General features: G+C 54.4%; 1 protein-coding gene across 4 annotated transcripts in view; it reads left to right on the forward strand.

Annotated features, from left to right (window-relative positions):
- Positions 1–6712: 6712 nt before the first annotated feature.
- The window catches only part of ATG16L2 (autophagy related 16 like 2), a 56685-nt gene continuing 48552 nt past the window's right edge, over positions 6713–14845 (forward strand). For all 4 annotated transcript variants that reach the window (XM_077832085.1, XM_077832246.1, XM_077832166.1 and 1 more), the window contains exon 1: positions 6713–6842. In XM_077832085.1, coding sequence (XP_077688211.1) covers positions 6728–6842 — 115 coding nt within the window. In that variant the 5' untranslated portion in view covers positions 6713–6727. The remainder of the gene's footprint in view (positions 6843–14845) is intronic.

Below are 14845 nucleotides of genomic sequence, written 5' to 3' on the forward strand. Positions count from 1 at the left end.
GACACCCGCAGCTAGAGATGATTAATCATGAGCTAAGCCGGCGCCCGCCTCCGCTCTCTGAGGCTGCCCGGCGGTGTCAGGGGGCCAGTCTCGTCCTACCCTCTCTTCCCCCACCTCCCCTCTCGGGCAACTCAGTTTCCTGACGTCCCGGAGGGGAGACGGGGCTGAGAAACCCCACGAATGCCACGCTAGTGCGGGCGTATCTCCGTCCCAGCAGCACAGGGCAGCTGCCCCGTTTCGCTCCCCGGAGGGGTGGGTCCCAGCCTCTGGGGCAGGGACCTGGGCCTTCTGCCCCCCTGATGTCTCTGGCTCCCGCACCGAAGCAGAAGCAGCTCATCCAGCCCCTGGGCCCAGCAGCAGCCAAGTCAATAAACCCCATTCAACAGTGAGCCCTTGAGGGGGGCAGGCTGTGGCCAAGCCCCCCAATGCCCCCCAGGAGGGGTGTGAGTGGTGGGGTCAGCGAGGGGGTTGTGGGGCGCCAGAGCCCCAGCACGTGCTCAGAACAAGGCCTGTTTGCTCAGCAACGCTTGCCCTCGAAAGTCTCTCTGTGGAGTCCCAGAAGCAGACAGAACAGGACGGGGAACACCTGGCCTCTGACATGGGGAGCAACCCCCATCTCCAGGGAGCGCCCAGTGCAGGCTGGGGCCAGCAAGGAGCCATATAGAGACGCCCCAAGGAGAAGGAGTCACACCCCAGCAACACAGCAACCTTGCTGGGGGGCGGGGTGGGGCGGGGGCGGGATGGACAAGGAAGGAAGAAACACACTCAGTCTTGCCCCCCGAATCCCTGAAGAGACTCAGCCCATGGGGGGGGGGGGGTTCAGTTCGCAGGGATGACGGAAATATCCTCAGCTGCCTGCTGGCCCCTGGGTGATGCCCCTTGGCCTGCATGGCTCACCGGTCTGCAGGGTTGGGCTGGGCCCATTAGGGGAGCTACTGGGGTTAGAGTCGGGGGGTTCCTCTTTGTTTACACAGGCCTGGCTCCCTGACCACCACACACAGCGGTTTAGCCAGAGGCTGCTCTAGGCATCAGCAAGTGGGGCAGTCGGCAGAGATGCGTCAAGTCGGGGTGTAACGTACCCCCACACTAGCTGGGGTGTGATGTACCCCAACACGAGCATGCCCTGCACTAGCTGGGGTGTGATGTACTCCTGCACTAGCCTGTCCCACACTCCTGGGGTGTGATGTACCCCCACACTAGCTGGGGTGTGACATACCCCCCCATTAACTAAGGTGTGACGTACCCCCGCACTAGCCTGCCCAGCACTTGCTGGGGTGTGACATACCCCCACGCTAGCGTAGGTGTGATGTACCCCCACACGAACGGAGGTATGCTGGACCCCGCACTAGTCTGCCCGGACTCCTAGAGTGTGACATACCCCCACACTAGCCGGTCGCAGTGCAGACTAATGGTCTTTCGCTGTTCCTTAATGCGCGTTGCTCTCGTCCTCTGTGAAACGGGCTGAGAGCGAAGCACACTAAGACCCCTGGTGAGGCGGGTCAGCAGGGTGCCTGATCGACGAGCACCCTAACACACACCAAGGCTTCGGCTCAGACCATGACGCTGGAGGGCCCAGCCCAGCGGGTGCTACTTGGGGGAGCCCTGAGCATGGCCTACCCGCCAGCAGCCTCTCCCCGGACATGGGCCACCCAGGACAGGCAGTGACCAGGTAAGTAGCATCCCCTGACCCCCATCTGCCCCTCTGTGCCTCCATGTCCTACCCCCACCCCAGCTGCCCCTGCCCAGGCCCCCCAGGGGCCTGCCACCATCTCCCCCTCCCCCCCATGTCATAGCCCATCTGCCACTAAGAGTCCTGCCTCCTAGCTATCTCCCACCTTATCTGTCCCCCTCCCCAGCCCTCCTACCCCCCAGGTGCTCCTCACTGTGTCCTATCCCCCAACCCCATCTGCCCTAGGCTCTGCTTCCTGTCCCCTCTTTTCCTAGCTCCCCACCTCAGCTGTATCCTGAACTCCCCCAGGTCCTGGCCCCAGTCCCCACTCTGTGTCCGGACTCCAGCCCCCCACTATTATCCCCACATTGTTGCATGGCCCAGACTCAGGCTAGGGACCTCCCAGCCTGGTGCTGCTCCCCCAGCTCCCTAAGGTGCCATTCAGATTGACACCCAGATGGGTTCACTTAGGATGGGGGGGCAGAGCCCAATGGGGGGGGGCAGTGGACCCCTACACAGAGTCCCAGCACATGGTGCTGTTAGGGGCAGGGTGGATTGGTTTAAATCAAGGCTATTTAAATCACCAAGTGGAAAGCCTCAATCATTGATCGTAATCAACTTTCCCATTTGTACTTCAGTTCTTTTCTAAAGAAAGGTGCATTCTCATTGGCTGATATCACTGGTAAAGCATGTTGGTTTACAATGAAAAAGAGCCTTTACGCTGGATTTGGATGTTCCACTCCCATGGTTATGGGGTCAGAGCAAATGGTGGGGATTATGGAACCGAAATCTAAACAGGCAGAAATACCCCTGGTCATATCTAGTCAACATCATCACCCAACCTGACCCTTACCCTACACCACAGACAGCGGACCTGCTAGATCTACCGGGGAAGCAAAATTCATTAGCACTCTGGATTGGACTCGCAGATATTGGCAAATTCCCTTAGATTCTGATGCCCAGGAAGTCAGCTTCTGTAGTGGAATCTGGCTGATCTGAGTTTAAGGTTATGCCCTTTGGATTAATTAGTGCAGGGCTACCTTTCAGAGGCTTGTCAGTGAGGTACTGCAGGGCTTACAGGTCTTCGCCAGGGCCTATGTACACGACTTGGCTATTTTTAGTGATCCCTGGAAGACCACCTGAGCCACATGGGAATGGTATTGCAGAGGCTTAGAGAAGCCAGCCTCACTGTCACGGTGTCCAAAGGCAAGATGGGGGCCGGGGAGGTACCTGATTTAGTACACAAGGTGGGGCAGTAGGTTTGTTCACACTGAGTCTTTAAGAAGCTGTTCAAAATTGGTCTGTTGCACAAACCAAGAAGCAGATCCAATCCTTTATTGGTCTGGTCAGCTATTACTGGAGGTTTGTAAAGGGAGTTAATGAAATTGTGCCCCCATAACAAACCTTACAAAAAAGGGGAAGCCAGACTGTGTGATGCAGACTGAGGCCTGGGAGGAAGGCTTCAAGGACATACAAAAGGCTTTGTCTACAGAGCCAGTTTTCATAAGCCCCGAATTCAGCAAACCCTTTGTGGTGTGCACTGATGCTTCTAATTTTGGGTTAGGCACAGGGCTAATGCAGGCTGGGGTGGAGGACAAGAGCCCCCCCGTTGACTTCTTAAGTAAAAAGTTGACCCCCACCAAACAGAACTATGCTGTCATCGAGAGAGAATGTTATGCCATAGTTTAGGCTATTAAACAATTTACACCTTATCTGCATAATGGAAATGTTACCTGCACAAAATTCTCTGTTACTCACACACTCTAGGGGCACCCACCTTTACCCAGTTCCTAGGTCTCAAGGCGTAACCCTGTTAATTTAAGTACCCACCCTTACCCAGTTCCTAGGGCTCAGGGTGTACTCTTTGCGGAGTTGCAGGACCTTTTATCAGTGAAAGAGCCCTACACAGTAATATCCTTATCCTCTATTTATTAATAATTATCAAGCAGAATAGACATGCTAAGCATACAATGCTGTGCTAACCAATCCTGATCATGCAGACGGACTTTCCCTTTTGGCCAGGCAAGGTCAGTCTCATCTGGATTGTGGTCGCTTCACATCGTGGTCGTGCAGAGGATTCTTGGCAGTTCTGATCTTAGGCTGTGTCTTAGAGGCGAATTCTTCTTCTTCTTCCAGGTCTTTCCCTTTTCTTATTCTTCTTTCCTTCTGCTGGTCTCCTTCTTGGACCCCAGTTTATATAGTGAAACTTAAGTCCTGCTTAGCTCTACTTTAACCAATCATTTTACTGAAATTTTACTAAACAATTCTCTAACCTATTCTAACATATTGTAATATGGTTCCACCAAGCCACACGGACCAATTTGAGGCATTACACTGCAGGCTAGCTCTGCAGGAGTATGACATGGTAATAGCTCATAGCAAGGGAAAAGAAAACGTAGTGGCAGGTGCCTTATCAAGAATAGGGAACCCTGAGGCATATTCAAGAGTCCCTTCACCATTTTTGCACTGGGAATGTGACGCTGGCAGACCAGGTGCCAGCTCATGCCAAGGACCCCAGGCCTCAGATGAACACTGGCAAATGCCGAGCTGGAATCAGGCTGGCTCGCCTGTTGTGGCAGTGTTGTTAAAATAGGTATTTGAATGACAATGTTTCGTGCTTAGAAGTTATTGAATGCTTGTGAGTCGCTGCCTTCATTAATCTCACCTATAACAGCTCTATCCCCTATTGGAAGGTAATAGTTGAGCACTTGTATGGTAAGCCTCTGTGACTGTGTAAATCGCCAAAAAGGAGAGAGACATTGACTGGTGCAAAGTGCTGATCTGCAACCGAAAGTGTTACGTCCTGCCTCATGGGTCCAGCGACACCAGACAGACTATTGTAGGATGATAAGGAGGACGGAAGACATTTGTTGTTTTGCCCTCCACACCACGTGAAGATGAGTCATGCAAGGGGATTCCTCCCATCAGCTGAGCTTGCAGCTCAGAGCACAATGCTAAGAGTATCTCTGTGCTGCTTGGAATTGGGGGCAGGTTTACCAGGCATAAGCAAGAGGTCCTCAGTGCTTAGCCTGGGTTAGCCCTAAACAGAGCTTGCTTATTATAGGCACTTCTATTACCTTTTGAAACTTAAGATTGCAACTCATTTGTGTCTCTGCTTACCTGCTTTAACCTTGCCAATAACTCTCGTTCCTTTTCCTATTTAATAAATCTGTGTATAGTTTCTTACAGGATTGGCTAAAAGCATTGTCTTCGGTGTAAAGATCTTAGGTTGAGCAGACCGGGGTGACTGACCCTTTGAGACTGGGAGTAACCTGAATGTTGCTGTGATCGTTGGTGTAAGGGACCATCTATCACAAAGGCAGGCTCACCTGCATGGCGAGACAGATCAGAGTACCCACGGGGACTGTCTGTGACTCCACAGTTAGGCCACTTTAGTGCCTGAGGAGTTTAGACTTGATACTTGGTTGGTGAAATCTACGTATAGAACTCACTGCCAGTTTGGGGTTTGTGCCCTGGTTCTTAACAGCCTGCCCTGAGGTTGGGTCCCACGCTCCACTTGCTCCATCTGAGAGCCACTGGGGAGAGCTGGATCCCTAGAAGGACATTCACTGAAGATGGGCTCCAATCGCAGAACTGGGAGCGGCTGGGTCTAGCACTGAGCCCTTCCAGGCTAGCTGTTCAGATCGGTGGCTTTGGTTCCTGTCCACAGTTCTCCGACATGTCTACATGGGGGTTACAAACTAACGTGGTCCAGATCAACGGAGAGAAAATAATTCTCTGGTGGTTGGCGCTCACGGCACAGTCTGGGACCCACCTGTGAAGGGCCCTACAGAGAGCCATTAGGCTGTGGTTGCTGGAGCGGGGCCACGGCCCGGGGGCGCGCAGCACAGAGAAGAACGGGGCTTCTGTTCCTGCTGCCCAGGCAGCCTGGCCACAGCATGTGCCCTTGCCAGCCCCGGGGGCATGATCTGGGGTGTGCAGAGCTCCGGCCAGGCTGGGCTCCCCGAGGGAACGGGGCCAGTGCGGGCGGTGCCTGCCCCAGAGATGGGCCTGGGGCTCAGAGAGCCACACGGCCCCTGTGATGGTCTCCTGCCCTTTAGGGTCAAGCAGGGTCAGTGTGTGTGGGGGGGTCTACCCAGCCCAGCGTCCTGCACTCAGTTCCCCTTCTCCTGCTGGGGCCAGGCCAGACTGCAGCCCCTCCGCTGCGGGGTGGGCCGGGCTCCGTGCATGGGGCAGGCCGGGCCCCTCTAGCCCCTCTGGTGTGGGGCGGGCCGGGCTCCGTGCATGGGGCAGGCCGGGCCCCTCTAGCCCCTCTGGTGTGGGGCGGGCCGGGCTCCGTGCACGGGGCAGGCCGGGCCCCTCTAGCCCCTCTGGTGTGGGGCGGGCCGGGCTCCGTGCACGGGGCAGGCCGGGCCCCTCTAGCCCCTCTGGTGTGGGGCGGGCCGGGCTCCGTGCACGGGGCAGGCCGGGCCCCTCTAGCCCCTCTGGTGTGGGGCGGGCCGGGCTCCGTGCACGGGGCAGGCCGGGCCCCTCTAGCCCCTCTGGTGTGGGGCGGGCCGGGCCGGGCCCCTCTAGCCCCTCTGGTGTGGGGCGGGCCGGGCCCCTCTAGTCCCTCTGGTGTGGGGCGGGCCGGGCTCCGTGCACAGGGCAGGCCGGGCCCCTCTAGCCCCTCTGGTGTGGGGCGGGCCGGGCTCCGTGCACGGGGCAGGCCGGGCCCCTCTAGCCCCTCTGGTGTGGGGCGGGCCGGGCTCCGTGCACGCGGCAGGCCGGGCCCCTCTAGCCCCTCTGGTGTGGGGCGGGCTGGGCTCCGTGCACGGGGCAGGCCGGGCCCCTCTGGTGTGGGGCGGGCCGGGCTCCGTGCACGGGGCAGGCCGGGCCCCTCTAGCCCCTCTGGTGTGGGGCGGGCCGGGCTCCGTGCACGGGGCAGGCCGGGCCCCTCTAGCCCCTCTGGTGTGGGGCGGGCCGGGCTCCGTGCACGGGGCGGGGCCGAGCAGGGCCCCCTCCCTGGGGCTGGGCCCGCCGGGGGCTTCCCCGCTGGTGACGTCAGGAGGGTTCCCTCCCCGCGCGGACGCAGCCCGGCCGCCCAGGGCCGCAGCCATGGCCGAGGCGGCGGGGAGCGGCGGCGGCAGGTCCTGGAAGCGTCACATCGTCCGGCAGCTGCAGCTGCGGGACCGGGCGCAGGGCGGCCGCTTCCTGGACGTGGTGCAGGCCTGTGAGCGAGCGGGTCGGGGGCGGCCGCCTGCGCCGTGCTGGGCGGGGGCAGGGGGAGCTGGCGCCCTGGGGGGGGGGTTGATTTGGGGAGGGGGTGTTTGGTTTAGGGGGACAGAAGGAGGGCGTGTTTGGTTTGGGAAGGGAGGGGGACAGGGGTACCTGGAGCCCTAGGGCAGCAGGTGTTTGATTGGGGGGGGGGGCAGGGGTAGCTGCAGCTCGCGGGCCGGGTGGGGGGTTGATTTGGGAAGGCAGGGGGCAAGGGGTAGCTGGAGCCCTGGGGGGAGGGGGTGTTTGGTTTGGGAAGGGAGGGGGACAGGGGTACCTGGAGCCCTAGGGCAGCAGGTGTTTGATTTGGGGGGGGGCAGGGGTAGCTGCAGCTCGCGGGCCGGGTGGGGGGTTGATTTGGGAAGGCAGGGGGCAAGGGGTAGCTGGAGCCCTGGGGGGAGGGGGTGTTTGGTTTGGGAAGGGAGGGGGACAGGGGTACCTGGAGCCCTAGGGCAGCAGGTGTTTGATTTGGGGGGGGGCAGGGGTAGCTGCAGCTCGCGGGCCGGGTGGGGGGTTGATTTGGGAAGGCAGGGGGCAAGGGGTAGCTGGAGCCCTGGGGGGAGGGGGTGTTTGGTTTGGGAAGGGAGGGGGACAGGGGTACCTGGAGCCCTCGGGCAGCAGGTGTTTGATTTGGTAGGGGTAGCTGCAGCTGGGGCGGGGGGGTTGATTTGGGAAGGCAGGGGGCAAGGGGTAGCTGGAGTCCTGCGGGGGATGGTGTTGGTGCAGCTCAGGGGGCTGTCTGCTTCGGGGTAGGAGCAGACTTTGGGTGGGGGAGATTGGGAGGGGTCAGACGGGTAGGTGTGACCCTGGGGTGGGTGGATTTTAGGCAGTGATGGAGGGGAAAGGGGTAGGTGCAGGCCTGGGGGGGGAGTGTACTTGATTTGCGGGAGGGGCAGGACTCGCTGCAGCTCGGGTTAGTGGGTGCGTTTGAAGGAGGAGCAGCCCCGCGTGTGTGGTGATGGCTGAAGCACCAGGGGAAAGGGATAAGGCCACCTTCAGTTTTTGTTACTCAACAAACTGTTGTGTAGCCAGGTCCTGGCCCTTCCCCCTTCTCTCAGCCTCTCACTGGATGAGTCATTTGTTTTGTAGCTGCCTTTGAAATATAAATATCCCTTTTCTGGCCGGGAGGTGTGGTTTGCTCAGAGTTTTGTGCCTAACTCTGCCCTTCTGTTTTGACTTGTAAACGTGAGCTCCGACGCCGTCCTTGTCCTCCCCCCGCCCTGTCGCTTGTGCGTTCTGTGCCCTGGCATGTCTCTCCGTGCTGCAAGGTGCGGGTCAAATGCCCATTCTGGAGGCAGCCGGAATTGCTGACTCTCCCACACCCTCCCCCCGGCGAAATAAACGAGATGTCGCCTAGCCGAAAGAAACGTTTCTGTGGTGTGGAAGAAGAAAGTGAGGGGTTGGTTAGATCCGTGTTCTGCTGACCTCGCTCTGAACTGCGACCCTGGCCATCAGAAAGAAGGCTTGTTCTGGGCCTAGAAGGAGCAGAATGCTTTATCGTGAAAAAGGCAGGTGAAAGTAAAAGCAAAAGGATGAAATTAGCCGAGGGGAGAGCTCTAGGTTGCGTATCAGAGAAATCTTCCTGGTTGTTATCAACTGTTCATCTTGTGCAAGCAACAAACATCTTGAAAGGGAGATTAAATCATGCTTCAGGGCTCAATCCAATATCCAATTATTAGAGGTGGGAACGAGACCTAATGGGGGGACAGGTGCTACGCCTTCCTCTGAAGCAGCCAGCACTGGCCGCAGTCAGTGATAGGATATGGGACCAGAGGGATCTCAGGACGGATTTGACCAAGCAGCCCTTACGCTCCCCAGTCAGGATCGGTGTCCTGTTGTGCTAGGTGCTCTACAAATGCACAAGCGCAATCCCTGCCCTGAAGAGCTGATAAGGTAAGAAGCTCTGTTCAGATGTGCCTCTGAATACATTTTCAGGATCAGGGTCTAACTGAAGTCAGGATGCAAGGAGTGGGTCTAATAAACAGTACGGGGGTGGCTCAAGGTGACTGATAAAATCCCAGGATTTTATAGCTAGGGAACAGCTGTATGAATTGGATTCTTGCATTTGCCCAGTTCCAATTGTTTAAACCTCAGGTTATTTTCGATATATCTATTTCTATTCAAAATAACAGTCATTTCCCAGATCCCTCCATGTCTCCTGGTCAAGCCCACCCCAAAATTCAGTGACTGCCAGAAACCATCTCCCATTGATCGCTGTGGGATAGTCTCCTTGGGGACTTGGTGTAAGCCCCACCCTTGTGACCTTTTGTGGGTTGTATTGTCTAGTTTTAAAAGTCCTGGAGGGAATAATCCTGCCATGGCCTCAGGGAGATAGATTGGAGGAGCTCAGTGCTTCAGTTTCCCCATCTATACAATGGTACTGACCTCCTTAGGAAAGAGCGTTGAGATCTGCTGATGAAAAGTGCTGTATAGGAGCTGAGTATATTAGGGCTTTTCCTTTGCTCAGGTCCATGACTATATCTGCTTTACACTTTTCAGATGGGCATCCAATATTTCTCACATCCTCACCCCTGCTAAAGTGGCTGCTTTGCGTCAAAGGTTACTGTAATCTTTTGCATTGCTAATAAGTCTTTACATTTGTACCTTTCCTCTCCAAGTGCTTTCCAGGCCCTTCAGTTGCATTTCTGATTCTGGATCTGGTTTCACCCTAATTTTGTGTCACGCCCCAGAACCAAAGCAAAAGAGCATGTGAAGTATGTGTCAAGAAAACCACGTGCCCTAGTATCCTCTGCAAGGATGGCTAGACTGTGAGTCTTGGAAGAAGGCTCTTGGGAGAGCACAGCTCTTTCCTTGACGTGTGTGTTTTGAGATTGGCAGGGTAAGTCTGGGTGTGCTTTCACTTTCTGCTCCTCAGAAGGGGAGGCTGAGTCAGTCTGATGCAGACTGGTCTGCTCTATACGAACACTTTATTGCTGACAACAGATGTAGGCACCGGTGAAGCACTGAACCGCTGCTGAAACCTGCTGCGGTCTGCACTTGTATCTAAATCAGGTTCAACACTGCTTCGGCTCGCTTCCGTATGCCCATTTTCAACAACAGGTCATTCTTGTTGTGTAGACAAGGTTTCGTTATTATTCCTGTTTTTTTGCTTTGCCCTCTGACTCTGCGCCCTGGGGGTTAGGTAAGAGAGAGGCGTCTGGGGTACAAAAAAAGAAAAGGAGTACTTGTGGCACCTTAGAGACTAATAAATTTATTTGAGGATAAGCTTTCGTGAGCTATAGCTCACTTCATTGGTGAAGTGAGCTCTAGCTCATGAAAGCTTATGCTCAAATAAATTTGATAGTCTCTAAGGTGCCACAAGTCCTCCTTTTCTTTTTGCGGATACAGACTAACACAGCTGCTACTCTGAAACCTGTCTGGGGTACAGTAAGTCAGGTATCCTTCACTTTGGGGATGGTGAAGGGCTAAAACACAGAAAAGAGCAGGGAAAACCCACTCCTAAAAACAAACACAGGCAGAATCATAATGGGGGGAAAAGCCCTAGTTTATTCCCCTTTAAACTCTTCTCATCTCATCCAGTCTGGATGCCCTATGTTAGTTCACTCTGTCTCCGTTTCCAACTCTAGCTGGAGGAGAGAAGGAAGAAGATCAGCTGCGGATCTGCCAGCCAGGGAATTGGAGGGCAAAGCCTCTAGGCCTGGTGGTGCAGTTCCAGGAGGCCGATTTCCAGAGAGGAAGGATGGTGCAATGGTTAGGGCACTAGCCTGTGACCCGGGAGCCTTGGATTAAGTTCCCTGCTCTGCCAGAAACGTCCTATATAATCTCGGGCAGGTCGCTTAGGCCCAGGTCCATGAAGGTGTTCAGGCTCCTAATGACCATTGATTTCAAGTACTTTTGGGGAAATGGGCCTTAGTCCCTTTGCGCCTCACTTTCCCATGTGTAAAGCAGGACTAAAACCACTTAGCCCACGGGGAGGTAGCGAGGGTAAATACATCACAGGTTGTGAGCGGCTCAGATACAACAGTAACGGGGTACAGATATGATGGATATATCCCATTGCAGTAAGATAGGGTTACAGTATAGGCCAGGACTCCTGGGTTCTCTTTCCAGCTCTTCCAGTGACTTTGCGATGTGACTCTGGACAGTCTCGTAAGCTTTTTGAGTGTCAGTTTCCACCTCTGTGAAATGACCGTACTTTTACGGGTGCAAGCGTGTGCTGCCTTGAGTCTGACAGTCACACGGGAGTTGTAAAACGGAACTAGTTCGTGTCTGGACAGCCGGGGGAAAATGAGACACCGACTTGAAGTGTCTTCCCCGAGGTCGGGTTATGATTAGAACTTGGGAGTTTCGAACGCCCAGTTCTCTTCGTTCATCTAGACGGGTCACTGCTGCTGGCAGGTCTTTTGAGATCCCCCCAATAAAAGGCTCTGTAGAATTGCAATGGCTGAAGTAACATAATCCCCTTGCCGTCTGTCCCACCTTAAGCTACGGTCCGGCGGAGTTAAAAATGCAAGGGGGGGATTTAAAATTCACTGCTCTCAAACGCTGTCCCACGTTCAGGAAGAGGGCCGCCACCTGTCTCCTGCTCTTGCAGGTCTTTCTCAGATCCTGCAGGCCAGTCTCCTGCTTCCAGTCACAAAGTGATCCCTGGCTAGTTGGCTGAGGAGACACTTCTTATAGGGCCGCACAGTTGGGGGCGTTATAGGGGGATTGTGCTTTTCTCGGGGGCATCCGGCATTAGCTGCTAACAGAGATGACCCGAACCATTACTCTGTATCTGGTGCAGCAACTCCTGTGTGTCAAAGGGAAAAAAAGGTCTCTCCAGGTCACGTAAATATGTTTCCGTGCACCGAGGTTTATTCTGCTTCAACCAATAGTTATTCTCTTCCTTCTGTGAGGGTGATTTTTTTCTCTTTCATTTTCAGTAGCGCTTCTCTGTCAGAGTTGGGGAGCGTGAATTTTGACCCCCCCCCCCCCATCAGATTATGCAATATTGCTTTGCTGTATGGCCTCTGGAAAGTGACTCAGAACCCACCAGGAAGTGCCCTTTTTTTACAGGCTGGTTTTCATGGTCACAGCTGAGCCCGGCTGACAGCTGTAATGCGCAGCTTGTCTTTCCACCGGTGGTGTTTACCATTCCTCTCCGATGTAGATCCACAGCTTCCAGTCTGCATTATAGAATCATAGAAGATTAGGATGGGAAGAGACCTCAGGAGGTCATCTAGTCCAACTCCCTCCGCAAAGCAGGACCAATCCCCAACTAAATCATCCCAGCCAGGGCTTTGTCAAGCCAGGCCTTAAAAACCTCTAAGGATGGAGATTCCACTACCTCCCTAGGGAACCCATTCCAGTGCTTCAACACCCTCCTAGTGAAATAGTGTTTCCTAATATCCAACCTAGATCTCCCCCACTGCAACCTGGGACCAGTGCATTACTGAGTGCACCGTGCCAGGGAGTGTCTTGGAAAGGACTCAAACGTCAGCTAGTTCCCACTGGCTCACCTCTTGGAAGGTCCAAGTTGCTGTAATGAACGCTGGTGCTCTATGCTCTGCCCTTGCTCCCTCTTTGCTCCTGGGTCCAGCTCAAGCTGTTGACTATGCTCTATTACAGGCCCTCAAACTGTGGGGTGCGCTCCCCTAGGGGGGCACAGAGGAACATTGGAAGACTGGAAAAGGGCAAATATAGTGCCCATCTATAAGAAGGGAAATAAGGACAACCCAGGAAATTACAGACCAGTCAGCTTAGCTTCTGTACCTGGAAAGATACTGGAGCAAATAATTAAGCAATCAATTTGCAAACACCTAGCAGATAATAAGGTGATAAGTAACAGTCAGCGTGGATTTGTCAAGAACAAATCATGTTAACCAACCTGATAGCTTTCTTTGACAGGGTAACAAGGCTTATGGATATGGGGGAAGCAGTAGACGTGGTCTGTTTTGACTTTAGTAAGGCTTTTGATACTGTCTTGCCTGACCTTCTCATAAACAAACTAGGAAAATGCTACCTAGATGGAGCTACTATAAGGTGGGTGCATAACTGGTTGGAAAATCGTTCCCAGGGAGTAGTTATTAGTGGTTCACAGTCATGCTGGAAGGGTATAACGAGTGGGGTCCCGCAGAGATCGGTTCTGGGTCTGGTTCTGTTCAATTTCTTCATCAATGATTTAGATAATGGCATAGAGAGTGCACTTGTAAAGTTTGTGGACGATACCAAGCTGGGAGGGGTTGCAAGTGCTTTGGAGGATAGGATTAAAATTAAAAATGATCTGGACAAACTGAAGAAATGGTCTGAAGTAAATAGGATGAAATTCAATAAGGACAAATGCAAAGTACTCCCCTTAGGAAGGAACAATCAGTTGCACACATACAAAATGGGAAATGACTGCCTAGGAAGGAGTCCTGTGGAAAGGGATCTAGAGGTCATAGTGGATCACAAGCTAAATATGAGTCAACAGTGTAACACTGTTGCAAAAAAAGCAAACGTCATTCTGGGATGTATTAGCAGGAGTATGGTAAGCAAGACACGAAAAGTAATTCTTTCTCTCTGTTCTGCGCTGATTAGGCCTCAACTGGAGTATTGTGTCCAGTTCTGGGCGCCACATTTCAGAAAAGATGTGGACAAATTGGAGAAAGTCCAGAGAAGAGCAACAAAAATGATTAAAGGTCTAGAAAACAGGACCTATGAGAGAAGATTGAAAAACTTGTGTTTGTTTAGTCTGGAGACGAGAAGCCTGAGAGGAGACATGATAACAGTTTTCAAGTACATAAAAGGTTGTTACAAGGAGGAAGGAGAAAAATTGTTCTCGTTAACCGCTGAGGCTAGGACAAGAAGCAATGGGCTTAAATTGCAGCAAGGGAGGTTTAGGTTGGACATTAGGAAAAACTTCCTAACTGTCAGAGTGGTTAAGCACTGGAATAAATTGCCTAGGGCAGTTGTGGAATCTCCATCACTGGGGATTTTTAAGAGCAGGTTGGACAAACACCTGTCAGGGATGGTCTAGATAATACTTAGTCCTGCCTTGAGTGCAGGGGACTGGACTAGATGACCTCTCAAGATCCCTTCCAGTTCTATGATTCCAGGGTGTGTGGCAGGACCCGGACCTGCCCCCCACGGGAGGCAGGGAGAGAGCGCCACCCAGCCCTGCCCCCGGCCATGGCCCTGCACCTAGTCCCGTCCCCAGCCTCAGCTCCGCACCCAGCCGAGGGCCCAGCTACTGGTCCTCACCACGGCCCAGCTGCAGCTCCGCTCCCAGCCCTGTTCCCGCCTCCAGCCTCAGCCGCTGGCCATGGCTCCGTTCCCGGGCCCAGACCTGCCCACAGCCTCGGCCCCCTGCCCTTGGCCTCCCTGCTCCCGACTCCGGCTCCTGGCGGGGGGCGGAGGGGAGGGGAAGGGTAGGGGCACACCATGGACAGGGGTAAGGGAGGGCATGACCCTGAAAAGTTTGGGGACCGCTGCTCTATTAGGTCTAGGACCCAGTTACCTGAGATATGAAGCCTCTCTGATTGGTTATGGGAGTTAGAATCTGCTGACTCTTCGGTGGAAATTTTTCAGCTGGTTCTGGTTGGCAAATAGAACTTGGGACAGAGCAACAAGGATCTTGAGCTGCTGGTGGCTTCTGGCCTCCAGCAAAAATCCACAGAAGCCCGTGGAAACCAATGGAGACCAGCTGGAGGATTCTAACTGGGTTTACTCAAACTGGCTCTTTGGGGGGAAAAGCAGGGAGGTGTTGAAACTCTTGGTTCTCGTTGGAGGGCCCATGTCCATCCTGGTCAAGATTGATGAGGCTGCCGCCACTGTATAAGACTTATTTGTGCCATCGACCTTCTCCCTCCCCCTTAGGGGTGGGGAGGCTGGTTAGGGACCGGAGCTGGTTTCTGCTGGTTTGTGGCTGTTGGTGGTGGAAGGTGTCCAGTGGTGGAACCTCAGTAAAAGCTTCTAAAATTAAGTTTTGCCCATGCTTCAGAGGGAATTGTCTCATGGCCAAAGCCTGGCCTGGAG

The sequence above is a fragment of the Eretmochelys imbricata genome, chromosome 1 (genome assembly GCF_965152235.1).
Source record: "Eretmochelys imbricata isolate rEreImb1 chromosome 1, rEreImb1.hap1, whole genome shotgun sequence".
Lineage (NCBI taxonomy): Eukaryota > Metazoa > Chordata > Testudines > Cheloniidae > Eretmochelys > Eretmochelys imbricata.